At 44.3% G+C, this 13687-nt stretch overlaps 1 protein-coding gene across 8 annotated transcripts in view; it reads left to right on the top strand.

Annotated features, from left to right (window-relative positions):
- The window catches only part of Il20rb (interleukin 20 receptor subunit beta), a 114838-nt gene that overhangs the window by 22088 nt on the left and 79063 nt on the right, over positions 1 to 13687 (top strand). For 5 of the 8 annotated variants that reach the window (XM_047565319.1, XM_047565320.1, XM_047565314.1 and 2 more), the window contains one exon: positions 512 to 654. In XM_047565319.1, coding sequence (XP_047421275.1) covers positions 512 to 654 — 143 coding nt within the window. Of the gene's footprint in view, positions 1 to 511; positions 655 to 844; positions 1219 to 4452; positions 4803 to 5073; positions 8421 to 13687 lie in introns of those variants that run through there. The other 3 variants (XM_047565315.1, XM_047565318.1, XM_047565317.1) reach the window with 3 other exon arrangements.

The raw sequence follows: 13687 nt of genomic DNA, 5'->3' as shown, positions 1-13687 counted from the left end.
GCCCATTGTGAAGAACGTCCAGACCCCAGTGTGGAGCTGGAAGGGGTAGCCACATAACAGAGGCTTGAAATAGCATAGTTATTATGTGACTGTTTTCCGGACTCAATATTCTCCTCCATAAGAGGGATCAGTGCCAAGAGCAAATTGTGAAACACTTTTGTTTTCGGTTACCGCCCAGCCCAGTCTGGGGCCTGGCACCCTGCCTTCCTCTGGCAGCTCTGCCATGGACGTGCTAACATGGCTCTTGCCTTCACATATGATGCTCCTCCCTTCCCTTTCCCAAGGAGATTTTAATCTTCCCTGGGGCTTTCTGGAAACCATACCTTAATCTAGAGTCTAAAAAATGGTGGTAATTTTAGTCACCAGGGCACACTTCGCATCTCAGGTTGTTGGCTTCTGTCATCTTGACTGATGTGTGGAACCAACACCAGGAGCCAGGGATGGGGGACTTGGGTTTGGAGGCTCCCCCTTCGCTGTGGGTCCTAAGCATGTCTTGTCCTTCTGTCTTCAGGAGAGGCTCTCCCGCTGGCGCTGGCCCTCTTTGCCTTTGTTGGCTTCATGCTGATCCTTGTGGTTGTGCCGCTCTCCATCTGGAAGATGGGCCAGCTGCTCCGGTACTCCTGCTGCCCCGCGGTGGTCCTCCCAGACACCTTGGTAAATAGGGTTCTTTTTTCCTTTCAGCATGACTCTGACCAGACGTTGCTTGGGCCTTCTTGGGCATGGCACACTTTTTGTGGGTTTTTAGGGTTTTTAGGGACGAGCACTCTGTCTTAGTCTGTATTGCCATAACAGAATACCACAGACTGGGTAATTTATAAACAGTAGAAGTTCATTTGGTTCACAGTTCTGGAGGCTGGGAGGCCCAAGATGGAAGGGCCACATCTGGTGAGCACTGCCTGCTGCGCTGTAATGTGGCAGAAGGCATCGCCTGGGTGAGAGATGACAGCCTCAAGCCCCTGTTTTTCTTTTTCTTTTTCCTCCACATTTTGTGTTGGTGGATTATAGTTGTACACAATGGTATGATTTGTTCTTACCTATTTGTACAAGTATGCAATGTAACAATATATGCCCAATGTCACTCTCCAGCTCTACCCGCTCCCTCCCCTCCTTCCACCCCTTGGTCCCTTTCCTCTACCCATCTCCCTTTGATTTTCACAAGATTCCTCCTTACCTTTCTTTCCCTTCTTCCTCTTTAGCTTTCATATATGAGAGAAAAATATGACCTTTGACCTTCTGGGTTTGACTTATTTTGCTCAGCATAATATTCTCAATTTCCTTTCATTTTCCTGCAAATGACATAATTTCATTTTTCTTTATGACTGATTAAAACTCCATTGTGTATATATTCCACATTTTCTTTATCCATTCATCCATTGGTGGACACTTAGGCTGGTTCCACAGTTTGGCTTTTGTGAACTGTGCTATTATAAACATGGGTCTGCATGTATCACTGTAGTATTGTGACTGATTCTTTAGGATAAATACTGAGGAGTGGTATAGCTGGGTCATATGGTGGTTTCGTTCTTAGTCTTTTGAGGAGCCTCCATACTGATTTCCAAAGTGGTTGTAGTAATTTACAATTCCACTAACAATGTAGAAGTCTTCCTTTCTTTCCACATTCTCTCCAGCATTTATTATTGTTTGCATTCTTGATGGTTGCCATTTTAACTGGAGTGAGATGTAGTTTTGATTTGCATTTCTCTAATTGCTAATGAGTTGAACATTTTTTCCATATATTTGCTTATCATTTGTATTACTTTTGAGAAGTCTGTTTAATCCATTTGCCTATTTATAAATTGAGTTTTTTTGGGGGGGTGGTACTGGGGAATTGAACTCAGGGGCACGCGACCACTGAGCCACATCCCCAGCCCCATTTTGTATTTTATTTAGAGACAGGTTCTCACTGAGTTGCTTAGCACCTTGTTTTGCTGAAGCTGGCTTTGAACTTGCAATCCTCCTGCCTCAGCCTCCTGAGTCACTGGGATTACAGGTGTGCGGTGCCCAGCTGAGTTTTTTTTTTTTTAATGTTGAATTCTTTATATATCCTAGGTATTAATCCTCTGTTAGAAGAGCAGCAACAAAGATTTTTTTCTCCCATTCAATTGGTTCTCTCTTCTCATTCTCAATTCCTTTTTCAATGTGCCTCAATCCCTTCGTGAAGACCAAACCCTCAATCTAATCACCTGTCAAAGGTCCCACCTCAGTGCTGTTGCCTCGGGAGTTCGGTTTCCAGCACATGCTTTTGGGAGGACATATTCAAACCACAGCAATCTCTCATCAGAGGGTCTAGGAGGGAACTCCCTTCTCCAGGGCATAGTCACTGCCCTGAGGTCACCTCTGCTTTCTCCCGGGTCCTGGCATGAACTCGAGAGCAGGTGTTTGCCCTGCCCAGGATGCTCGCCATTTCAGAAGTCATGCACAGTTTTCCTCTTCTCAACTGGCCTGCTGAACGTTCTTGGTCCCTTCCCACAATTCTAACAGCAGCTACATCCAATAACATCTTCCAACACCATATATTCAACTCACACGCCACGGGCATCATGGTTCCCAGGGTAAAGAGCATGTGTGGGAAGCCCGGACTGGGCTGTGCCTTTGGTAGGGGTGGGGTAGGGAGGTGGGGGGCAATTTGGACTTCACAGTGAACTCCCAAAGTCTAGGGGGGTCCCTACCTGTGGTTCTAGCTCTGCACTAGCCGAGGATTCTTATCTTACTCCAGGGAACAGAGACCACAGGTGTGAGTGTCTCTGGAGGGTATAGGTTCCCTGTGCCTGTGTCATGGCCGAGAAGCAGAGCCAGGCCTCCGCAGCTCCCTCATGCTCCAGCTGGCTGCCTCCCCAGATGCTCCCCTGGATCTTTTAACTTGTATTCTGTTTTCACCCCTGGATTTCTAAAGTGGACCAGTTCTCTGAGTCAGTGCATTTCTCTGTGGTGTGCTGTGAGAGATCATTAGTGTCCACTATATCCCAGACACATTCTGGAGCCGCACATCACCGCCACCATCTCCCTTCTCTCAGCCTTGACTTCAGCACAACCTGGCTTCTCTTGGACATTTGTATTATTTGTACATAATCCTCCAAATTTAAAAAAGCGATTTCCGGTCAGCTTTGCAAAATCCACTCATCTTGCCAATTAAACTGCAGAAAATTACCAATCAGAAGTCCTTGGCGATTCTCCAAAATGTCCTTCCAGGTTTGTGTTTAATTTATCTGCATGGGTGAGATGTTACCTGTCCACATCTACAATTCTACACTTGGGATGGTCGCACTCTGAAATGTACCGTGAAGAATTCCTTTCCATTAAAGTTTTTATCACCTTGTAACAGTCAAAGCAAAAGTATCCATGGAAGGAAAATCATATTAATTTGGCCCAGTGTATATTCTCTATTTAAAAACATAATTTCCCCCATGTCTTTCATCCCTAGTTGCTTCACAAGGGATGGGGGGCTTCGGCACCCAAGGGTCTTCCTCTCCTTTCTGTGACTGACTTCATTCTTTCTCTTCTTGCTATCATATTCTACTGCAAGCATAGAGATGGCCACGAGTTAGTAACTCTTCAATGGACCACTCCAAATGTGACCTTGTGTGCTTCAACAGAAAGTGGCATACGTAGGTTCAGATGTTTAGGGGCCAAATAGGTACTAGGGAAAAAAATGTCCATGCAGTGCAATGAATGTAACTCAATAGGGAGAGGCAGGGCCCCCAGGGAAAATTATTCCATCTAAAGAAAGCAGCTGCTTCTTAGCTCCAGAAGGTGGCCACCCAGAGATCTGAGCCAGTGCTGCCAGATCACCAAGATTGTTTATTTATTTATTTTTACAGTGCTGGGGATCAAACCCACCTAGGCATTCACTTTCCCACTGCGCCTGAGATCTCCAAGTTGTAAATAAAAGAAATCTAGAAATCCAGATTGTTATGAGAAATCTCATGATTTTTAAATATTGAAAACTAACTCATATTTTAAAAATATCATTTGGAGCCTTGCTTGAAAGTTTATTGCACAATTCCGCTGTTTAATTTTAATGTTCTAGAGTTGTGCTGTCCATTATAGTCATATGTGATGAATTTTGAAGACAGTACCAAAGATTTGAAAATTTTCAGTAAATTTTTTTGCATGTTAAATGGTAATATTTTGGTATATCGGTTAAATTAAAAAATCATTAACAATAATTCCACCTATTCCTTTTTACTCTTCAAAATGTACTTTAGATTTTAAAAATTGCATAGGTGGCTTCCATTGCTTTCATTGGACAGCACTGCTCTAGGATTGAAAAATAATCAAGCAAACCACTACAGATTCAGGCAGCCAGTGTCCTGACACTCCAACTAGACCAGCAGCTTGAACCGATGGCAGACTCCACGCTAACACTCTTGCTCAGGGAGCCCTTCTTTTGTCTTTTCTTGTTGACCTATGGACACCACAAATAAACCCCTGAAGCTGCCTCTTTAGAAACAGGCTCAAGGGTGATTGGCCAGATGATGTGATGCCTCTAGGGGACGCAGGTGGAGGAGCCATCATGCCTGTTCATTTGTGTGCATGTACTTAGGAGTGATGACCAGAAGTTCAGGGGGAGGTAACTAGAGAAGAACCTAGAGGATTTGTGGAGGTGAGCAGACTAGCAATGGAGTCCCTTTGAAAAGTTGGTATCTGCCTGTTTATAACTAGCAATGATTATGTACTGGGATCTCAGGAAAAATATGAGTAAGGAAGAGACTCCATTTATGAGCACCTTCTCTGGCCTGGGCTCTGTGATAGGTGCTGTTCATGAAGCATCTTAGACCAGTTTCTTGCTCTCAGAGCTCTTTGGTGGAAATGGTTAGGGTTTTTTTTTTTTTGCCAGAATTCTGGGATTTTGGAGACTGACCCAGCAGGGCCTGGAGGGAATTACTTGGCAGTGAACTGGGAGATGATCTCAGCAAATGCTGGAAATCACTGAACTAGGGGTTGGACTTATCTTTGGAATTTTTTAACAGCTTGAATTTTCATCAAATAATCGGGGGGATTTTTGTGACATTCTTTACTATCACTGCTTACTACTAGTGAACCTAATGATGGTTGATGAAAATTAATTTTCAGAAAATAACCAATTCACCCCAGAAATTAATCAGCTGCAGAAGGGAAGAGGTGGATGTCTGTGCCACAGCCGTGCTGTCCTCTGAGGAACTCTTCAGGGCCTGGATCTAGTAGGCTTAAGGAAGGGCCCCCAGACTGGTCTGCAGGACTCAGGAGTCGTGAGGGCTGAGGCTGTGTTCCTGTTTTCCTCCATGGACAAAGGACAAGAGAAGTATGACGAGCCTGCGGTGTCCATGTGTGGAAGCAACTGTCTGCAGCTGAGTGGCTGCCAACAGCCCTGGGGAGGGGTCAGGAGATGTGACTTCCAGACCCAGAGCTGACATTGGTTAGCTGAGTGACCTTGGGGAAAGTGACTTCATTCCTCTGGTCCTCAGATTTCTCATTTGCAGTGGGATGAACTGCTCACCTGTCTCCGCTCTCTGTCTCTCTTCCTACGTATGTAAATACTTCCAGCACTTGCAGGTCGGGAGACCCGTGGCATTGTACGCTGTGATGGGCCAGTGCTGACGGAAAGCAGGACATAAACGTGTAGTAAGAATGACCAGAGTCCACACATGGGTTGGCTTGGGCTTCCCACTTTCCCAGAGGAAATGGAAGAGGAAAGGAAGGATGGGAGCAAGTGTTGATCTTGCTTTAAGTCAAATGCCCGTGCAGAGATGGAGAGCTCAGTCATCCGTGGTGGCTGACCTGGAAGGCTGCAGTCCCCCAACGTGGGATGCATACCAGTGCTGTGGATCCACAGACCGCTGTCAAGTGTGGATCATGCGCACGTTCTGAGGATGGCAGGTAAAACGTGCATGTGATGTGATGAGAGGGCAGGAGGATGCCCATGCTAAGTATCGTCTCTTTTTCCTATGGAGTTGCCAAAGTGCAGGAGTCAAATAAAAGGAGTAGTCTTTTTGGTTCCTGAACAAAATTGGGCTTCAGGGTTTTAGTTACATCATCAGCCTTGGGTCCAGAGAAGCATAAAATACACAAAGTGCCTCCAGAGCCCATAGGCACAGGCTGCCTGCTTTGGGGACAACCTCTGCTGCACAAGAGCCCCAACTGAGTCGAGACAACAGGCTCACCTGACCAGGGTGCGCCTGGTTTTTCCTGGAGGCCCCTTTCCCAGGACTTCTGTGGGGACCTTCTTTTCCTTAAGGCAGCCCGCTTGGGGATCAGATTCTGCCCCTTCCATTCTGCCTGTCCTGGGCTCAACTTTGGAAGCCCCTTCCCACTCCTCTAGTCAACCAGGTGAAGAAGAAGAGCCTGAGGCTGGAGAAGGAGTGGAGGGAGGAGGTTTCTTGGGACTGAGGGATTGATGAGCAAGACCCACGCCTTTTTAACCCCCACCCACTCCCAGGTTGGGAGTCTCTGAGTTGGTTCCTCTCCACCTTCCTGGCCTTTCCAGCCAGCCCGTGGTGGGGACAGTAACCACTTCAACCAGGTGTTTCTCCTTCACAACAGAGCCCCGCTACCCTCTCTCCACCTAGCGGGGTCTCCAGTAGATGGGGGAGGGCTGTCCCCCGGGTTGGCACGGCCTAAGAGCTTTGCCTTTATGTACTTCTTATTGGTTTGACTCCTTTATGGAGAGTATGTGTGAATTTTAAACTTCACCTGAACTGGAAACACATGTCCATTTTATAAAAAAATAAAGACCATACTACTCCATGAGTGGTCCTTGTTCTTCCCTCTTCCCTGCCTCGTTCGTCTGTGGGCATTGTTCCTCTGTCACCTGACTAAGCCCAGAACCAAGAAATGACCCCTGACCTCCCTCTGCTCGAATCTCTCACAAGATTCATCCATTTTTGCTATATAAGTACATGGAAATTTCTCTCCATTCTTCTGTTGTCTCTCCATGTCTCGAACACCTGTGTTTATTGAGCCCCAACCATGCGCCAGACACTGAGACATGGAGGGGCTGACTCCTCTGTAGTTGATGCCTCCCTCCCTCCTGGAGTCTCCTCTCCTCCCCTCCAACTGATTTATCTCTGTCACTTGGTCCTTTAAGCTGGGACACTCTAATGAGTGGATGGCAGTGCACTTTAATTATAACAGGACAACAGCTATCAACTGGGACTGTTCTGGTGGACCAGGAGCGAGGTCACCCTAGTTATAAGGCACAGCTCTGGCCTCATTCCTTCTTCCGGAAGCTTCAGTCTTCCAGATGCTCAGTTACCAGACCCAGAAGCAGGCTTAGCACTAAAGCTGGCTTTCCTCTCACTGTGGTCTTTGGGACCTACAATCTAGCAAAGAGTTGGAGGGCACTGGGTGTCTGTGAGCAGCCCGGGTGGCTTCTGTGGTTCAGTGGTGTCTCCTGAAGCTCTTGCTGCTGCCTATGCAGGAACTATCCCCTAATGCCCTAGAGTCAGACCTAGCTGTCTTGGTTCTGCCTTCAGGGAACATCTACCAATGTCCAATGAAGAAACCCTTCTCCACGAGGCTTATGCTTCAATAGGGTAAGGGGAAAACACCAGCAACGCAATAATAAAAAGTAATATTCAGTGAATTAGCTAGTATATAGGGAGCTTACGAGTCATGGAAAAATGAAAGATAGAGCAGAAAATGGGGGCTGGGAGCTGGTTGCAGCCTTCTCAAAATGAAAGTGAACACAAACAATGGAATCTAAACTATCTGTCGGTAAGTTTTTTCATAATCATTCAGTGTGACAAATTACCAGTGATTCTATAACAAAAGCAATTCTGCAACAAATCTTCAGGGATATGTAGTTAAATGCAAAACTGTTATTCAGTGTTTGTACTGTTAATATTAATAGTGCACTTAGAAAATGTTATTTGCCTGAATTATCAGATAGAGCAAGTAAATTGGGAACCTAGCTTTCAGGATTAGTGAAAAGGATGGTCAGTTGTCGACCTCACAGTCTGAATAAGAACTGTATGCTGTTATCACTGATTCAAACGAGTTAATATGAAGTCACGCTTATATAAATCATGAACTCAAAAGTATTTTGGCTTTTTATTCCTCACTGAAACAACCCAGAAAGTCACTACCACAATGCGCCCTGATTCCCAGGTTTTGGTTTCCAATTTTATTTTTCTACAAGTCTGGGGCTGAAAGGTATAAGGTAATTCTAGAACAACTATACTTTGTTGGGTCATACAACAAAGCCTTAAATAATTGAGTCATTCAAACTTATCCACGACCAATCTACAAAGTGGCTAAAGGTTTAGCAATGTGAGCATCAAGAGAGGGTTGGCTGGCATCAATTGATACATTTGAAGTCATCAGTCCATAATGACATCTAATAAGAGATGACAAAATGAATTTTCAAAGATGAATGGAAGAGAATGTATTTCAATTGTGTTGGGCTTATTGATTCATTTATTGTGCCAATAAAAACTACTAGTAAATGTAAATGCACCTGTCAGAAGGTATTTTCTCCATCACCACCAATCCCTGGCCTCAGTCACCACTCTCTTCCACCTGAAGGCCTGTAATTGCCTCTCAGGCCAGTCTACCTTCAGTCTGCCCACACTTGTCCCCATCCTGTCCTGCCAAGGGGTTCTGTAGCAAAGTTCTTTTGAATTCTTTTTGTAAAGACTTTCTACTACTCCTTCCCATCTCTTTAAAAAGGGTGTTTCTTATTTTCTGCGCCCCTAATTCATCCTTTGGCCAGAGTGACTGTGAGTGCTGGTCCCTTGAGTTTCCAGCGCCAGCTTCTGGGGCCGCCTGGAGGGAGGACCTCATGACGTCCATTGGTGTCTGGCGCCACCTTGTGGTGAGTTCTGGAAAATTCCCTCTGCTGTTCCCACGCGCAGTGAAACTCCTGGGCTTCCTGGATAAACAAAGACTCGAACCAGTTTCCTAGAATGGGACTCGCCTGGAAAACTCCCACGGGCTTTGCCTCTAACAAACCTCCATTGTCAGTAGTGAATTTAGACGTTAGTGGCCTATCTCCTCGCTCAGTGTCTGTCCCTGGCACAGTGGGGGCTTCACTGAGCGCCTGCTCTCCCTCTGTACTGCGCTGCCATTCCCTACTTCGTAAAAAAGGAAGCAAAAAGGGCTTCCTTTGATGTCTTTTTTGCTGTGTGTCCTATTTGCTCCATCCTGGGCTCGGCAGACTTTCTGGGGGTGTTCCTCTGGCTACGGATCACTAGGGGGCGCCACTGTGGTACCTCGTCTGTGAAACTGGGATCTGAGACATCAGAGTTGATCCCAAACTATAGTCTTTTTCTGGCTCCTGGGACCTTTAGGTTCTCAAGCCCGGGAAAAACCAGCTGAGCCTGGAAAACCCACGCTTGCCAGAGGTGAAGGATGAGGCCTGCCGACCGAGGACGGCGCTTCCTCCTTGCCTCCCTCAGTGAGAGGCTGAAACCCCATTCAGGCCTGGAGGAGAAACTGAGCCCCAGCCCTAAAGTCCCGACCCCCTGCTGTGGGGGAGGTTCCTGGTCTTTCCATGGAGAAAAATTTAAAAACGACTTCCAGGTTAAAAAACCCGGAAGCTTGGGAAAACGAGTAGCTCCTGCAGTTTGCTCCTGTACCGAGAGGCCGCGCGCCTCCGGGTTTCACGGGAGACGCCCGCGAGTCTTTCCTCAAGTCGCCTCAGTACAACGAAGCCCACAAAGCCTGCGCTAGGCGCTGGGTTCGACGCCGGGCACCTCCACCAGAAAACACCAGCACCACCGCCACAGACAGAACCAAACCAAACCAAAACAACACAACACAACACAACAACAACCACAGACAGAACCAAACCAAAACAACACAACACAACAACAACCACAGACAAAAATCAAACCAAACCAAAACAACACAACACAACACAACAGTAACCACAGACAAAAACCAAACCAAACCAAAACAACACAACACAACAATAACCACACAAAACAACACAACAAGAACAGACAAAACCCAAACCAAACCAAACCAAAACAACACAACAATAACCACAGACAGAACCAAACCAAACCAAAACAACACAACACAACAATAACCACAGACAAAAACCAAACCAAACCAAAACAACACAACAGACAAAAACCAAACCAAACCAAAACAACACAACAAAAACAGACAAAAACCAAACCAAACCAAACCAAACCAAAACAACACAACAGACAAAAACCAAACCAAACCAAACCAACACAATGCAACAATAACTACAGACAAAAACCAAACCAAACCAAAACAACACAACAATAACCACAGACAGAACCAAACCAAACCAAAACAACACAACAGACAAAAATCAAACCAAACCAAACCAAAACAACACAACAACAGACAAAAACCAAACCAAACCAAAACAACACAACAACAGACAAAACCAAACCAAACCAAAACAACACAACAACAGACAAAACCAAACCAAACCAAAACAACACAACAACAGACAAAACCAAACCAAACCAAAACAACACAACAACAGACAAAACCAAACCAAACCAAACCAAAACAACACAACAGACAAAAACCAAACCACACCAAACCAAAACAACACCACAACAACAGAGAAAAAACAAACCAAAACAACAACAGCAACAACAACAGCAACAACAACAAAGATTAAGCCTCTGAAGAGGTCACATCCCAGAAAGTAGGCTCCCTGGGGTGGTGACACCTACGCCAACCTAAAAAAACTATGGCGTGCTGAGGGTTTTCCCAGTGAAGCCACATCATCCACACTAACTCCTCCTCTGCCTCACCTTAATTTTGAGTTTTGCCACTGGAAATAGACCTCCCTGAGATTAAGCCTAGATTAGGGGGAGACAATGATAGTATTTAATTAATTAATTTTTCAAACTGGAGAATGAACCCAGGGATGCTCTACCACCAGCTGTTTTTTATATTTTTAATTTTGAGACAGGGTCACACTAAATTTCTGAGACTGGCCTCAAGTTTGCCATCTTCCTGCCTCAGCCTCCCAAGTCGCTGGGATTACAGGCATGGGCCACCGAGCCTGGCGCAATTACTATATTTTAAGTGAAGAGTTTTAATTCAGTGGAGAGTTGCAAGTAGATACTTAAATTTAAACTTAAATATAACTTTAAACTCAGTTTTAGTTTATGAGATAATCTCTTTTTCAGTTGAAAGAATTTTTCTACTTACGAAAAGTTGGAAAGTTCTTAACAGTTTAAATTTACCAAATTAAAAGCGATATTTGGAGGCAGCAGGGTATCTATCATCTGCTTGGAAATATGCCCTCCCCACACACAGTGAGGCTGTTAAGTGTAAAAAGTCCAAAATGCATTGGATTTGCTTTTGTTTACCTTACTGACTACGGCTTATTTATTTTTAGCCCTGTAGACTGGCTGATTCTGCATATCTGTGAGGGATTAAACAGTATATGCAAATGGCTTTTTTTTTTTTTTTTCTTTTCTTTTCTTTTCTTTTTGGTACTGGGGACTTGATTCTAGAGGTGCTTTACCGCTGAGCCACATCCCCAGCCCTTTTTAAATTTTTTATTTTAGACACAGGGTCTCTTGCTAAATTGCTGAGGCTGGCTTTGAACTCCTGATCCTCCTGCCTCAGCCTCCCCAGCCGCTGGGATTGTAGGTGTGCCCCACTGCACTTGGCTACGAATTGCACTGTTTTGAAACAAGTAATTCCCTGCATTTCCTTTTTTCCTTTCCTCCTCTCCTGCCTGCCTACCTCCCTTCGTCCCTCTCTTCTTTTATCCTCCTTTTTTTTTTTTTTTTTCCTTAACTTTTCTAAGAGTTTTAAAGCCTGACGGAGTTTGACTTTGGGTTGGCACAGAAAAGCCTCACCCTGAAGAACGGATGGCCTGAGGCGTGGTTCTAAACACGTTGCTGAAAACCGAAAGCTGAACTTTTTTGGGGTGGTAGTGGTGGGGGACAGGAGGAAGAGGGGCCCACTCTTTTCTTTTGACTAAGGACTCATTTAAATAGTCATTTCCCACCTAATGTATTTATTGCAAAATTGGGATTTTTTTTTTGAACCAAATGCTATTTAAAACTTTAAAAAGGCCTGGTTGTTGAATAATTAAAACTAGATGACATTAATTTGCCTTTAGTTCAAAGAAGATGATTTTATGGTTTACTCTAAAGTTACAGAGGCAGCTCTTACAGAATGCAAAGTCAGGAATTTGGGGCCTGATATAATTTATTCCAGGGAAATATTTGGATTTCTCCACTAATACTAAATATCTCCAGCCTAGGTCTGTTGCTATGTGATCTGACTATAAACACTGGGGCCCATCTGGAAGTTGTCAGATTCTGTAGAAATGCTTCCACGTTAACTTTCTGAGATGATATCCAGGTGAAATAATCTGACACATTTTTCAGTTGATGAAAAAAATTCTTCATGATATAATTAGATATATCTGGCTATATATTTTAATTTAAACTTTAAATGTAACTGGTTATATGACATTCTTATTTGGCTTTGTGCACTTTGAATTTTCTATGGAATTAAGGTGATTGGTAATTGTGCTTTCCAAAGACTACTGAGAATATACCTTCTACATGCTGTTGATCTCCAGTTAAAATAAGGATAAAACTAATATACATGAAGTGAAGTCTGATTATTGTTTTACAAGTCAAAAGACAGTTCATAAAAACATTATATTGCACTTAAAATACAGTTTTGGGCTAATCATAAAGAATACGATCTCCCTGTGAGAAAATGAAAAACTTTGACCGGTTTTTGGGAGAATGTCTTAGCTATTTTGTCGTTGTCACTGAATGACTCAACCAGCACAACTGTAGAGGAGAAAAAGTTTATTTGAGGGGCTCAGTTTCAGAGGTCTTAGTCCATAGAAGGCCGGCTTCATTCCTTGGGGCTCAAGGTGAGGCAGAACATCATGGTGGAAGAGCGTGGCAGAGGGAAGCAGCTGGCATCATCAGGAGGCAGAGAGAGTCTCCACTCTCCAGAAACAATATATACACCCAAGCTACACCCCAATTCCCACCTCCTCCAGCCGCACCCCACCACTTCAGTTGCCACTCAGTTAATCTCTATCAGGGGATTAAATCACTGATTGGGTTAAGACTCTTACAACCTAATCATTTCTCCTCTGAACCTTCTTGCATTGTCTCACACATATGCTTTTGGGGGACACTTAACATCCAAACCACAACAGATAACCATTCAATTCTTCACTGTGGACCTTGATGTAACCACGCACAACATGATGTACTGGTTTATTAGGTTGAATATTACAATGGAAGGAAGAGTTTATAGCTCATGAAAGGAGCAAGATAAATTTAAAAACTTGGAAAATAAGAACAGGACTTAAAAAAAAAAAGACCCCCCCTACCTGTGAAAGTAATGTAGGAAAAGATAGATCAGATAAGTGGGGGGAGGACAAAATTGTTCATTCAGCCTGAAATTGTGTGAATCAATCCTGATCTTATCCCTGTGTATCAGCAGCCACTGATGATGAACAGGTGACATGCAACCAGCATGCAGAACTTTGGCCTTTGTGCTGTTGGAAATTTCTCCACCATCTTGCAGTAGGGAGAACACTCTCCAGTGGTTGTGTTCACCTTCTAAGAACTGTGACCAGCTGTTCTGATGCCAGAACCCTCAAACTGAAATAAAAAGAAAACAGTTGAATCAAATCTCTGAACCAGATAAAGACTCACAGAGCCCAGGAGTGAGAGATGAGGAATGACTTTAGAGCAAGGAGAGTTTTTACAAATCCTTTGTG

Source organism: Sciurus carolinensis, chromosome 9 (genome assembly GCF_902686445.1).
Source record: "Sciurus carolinensis chromosome 9, mSciCar1.2, whole genome shotgun sequence".
In the NCBI taxonomy this organism is placed as follows: domain Eukaryota; kingdom Metazoa; phylum Chordata; class Mammalia; order Rodentia; family Sciuridae; genus Sciurus; species Sciurus carolinensis.
Note: the sequence above shows the minus strand (reverse complement) of the source record. Positions and strands in the feature narration are given on the sequence as shown.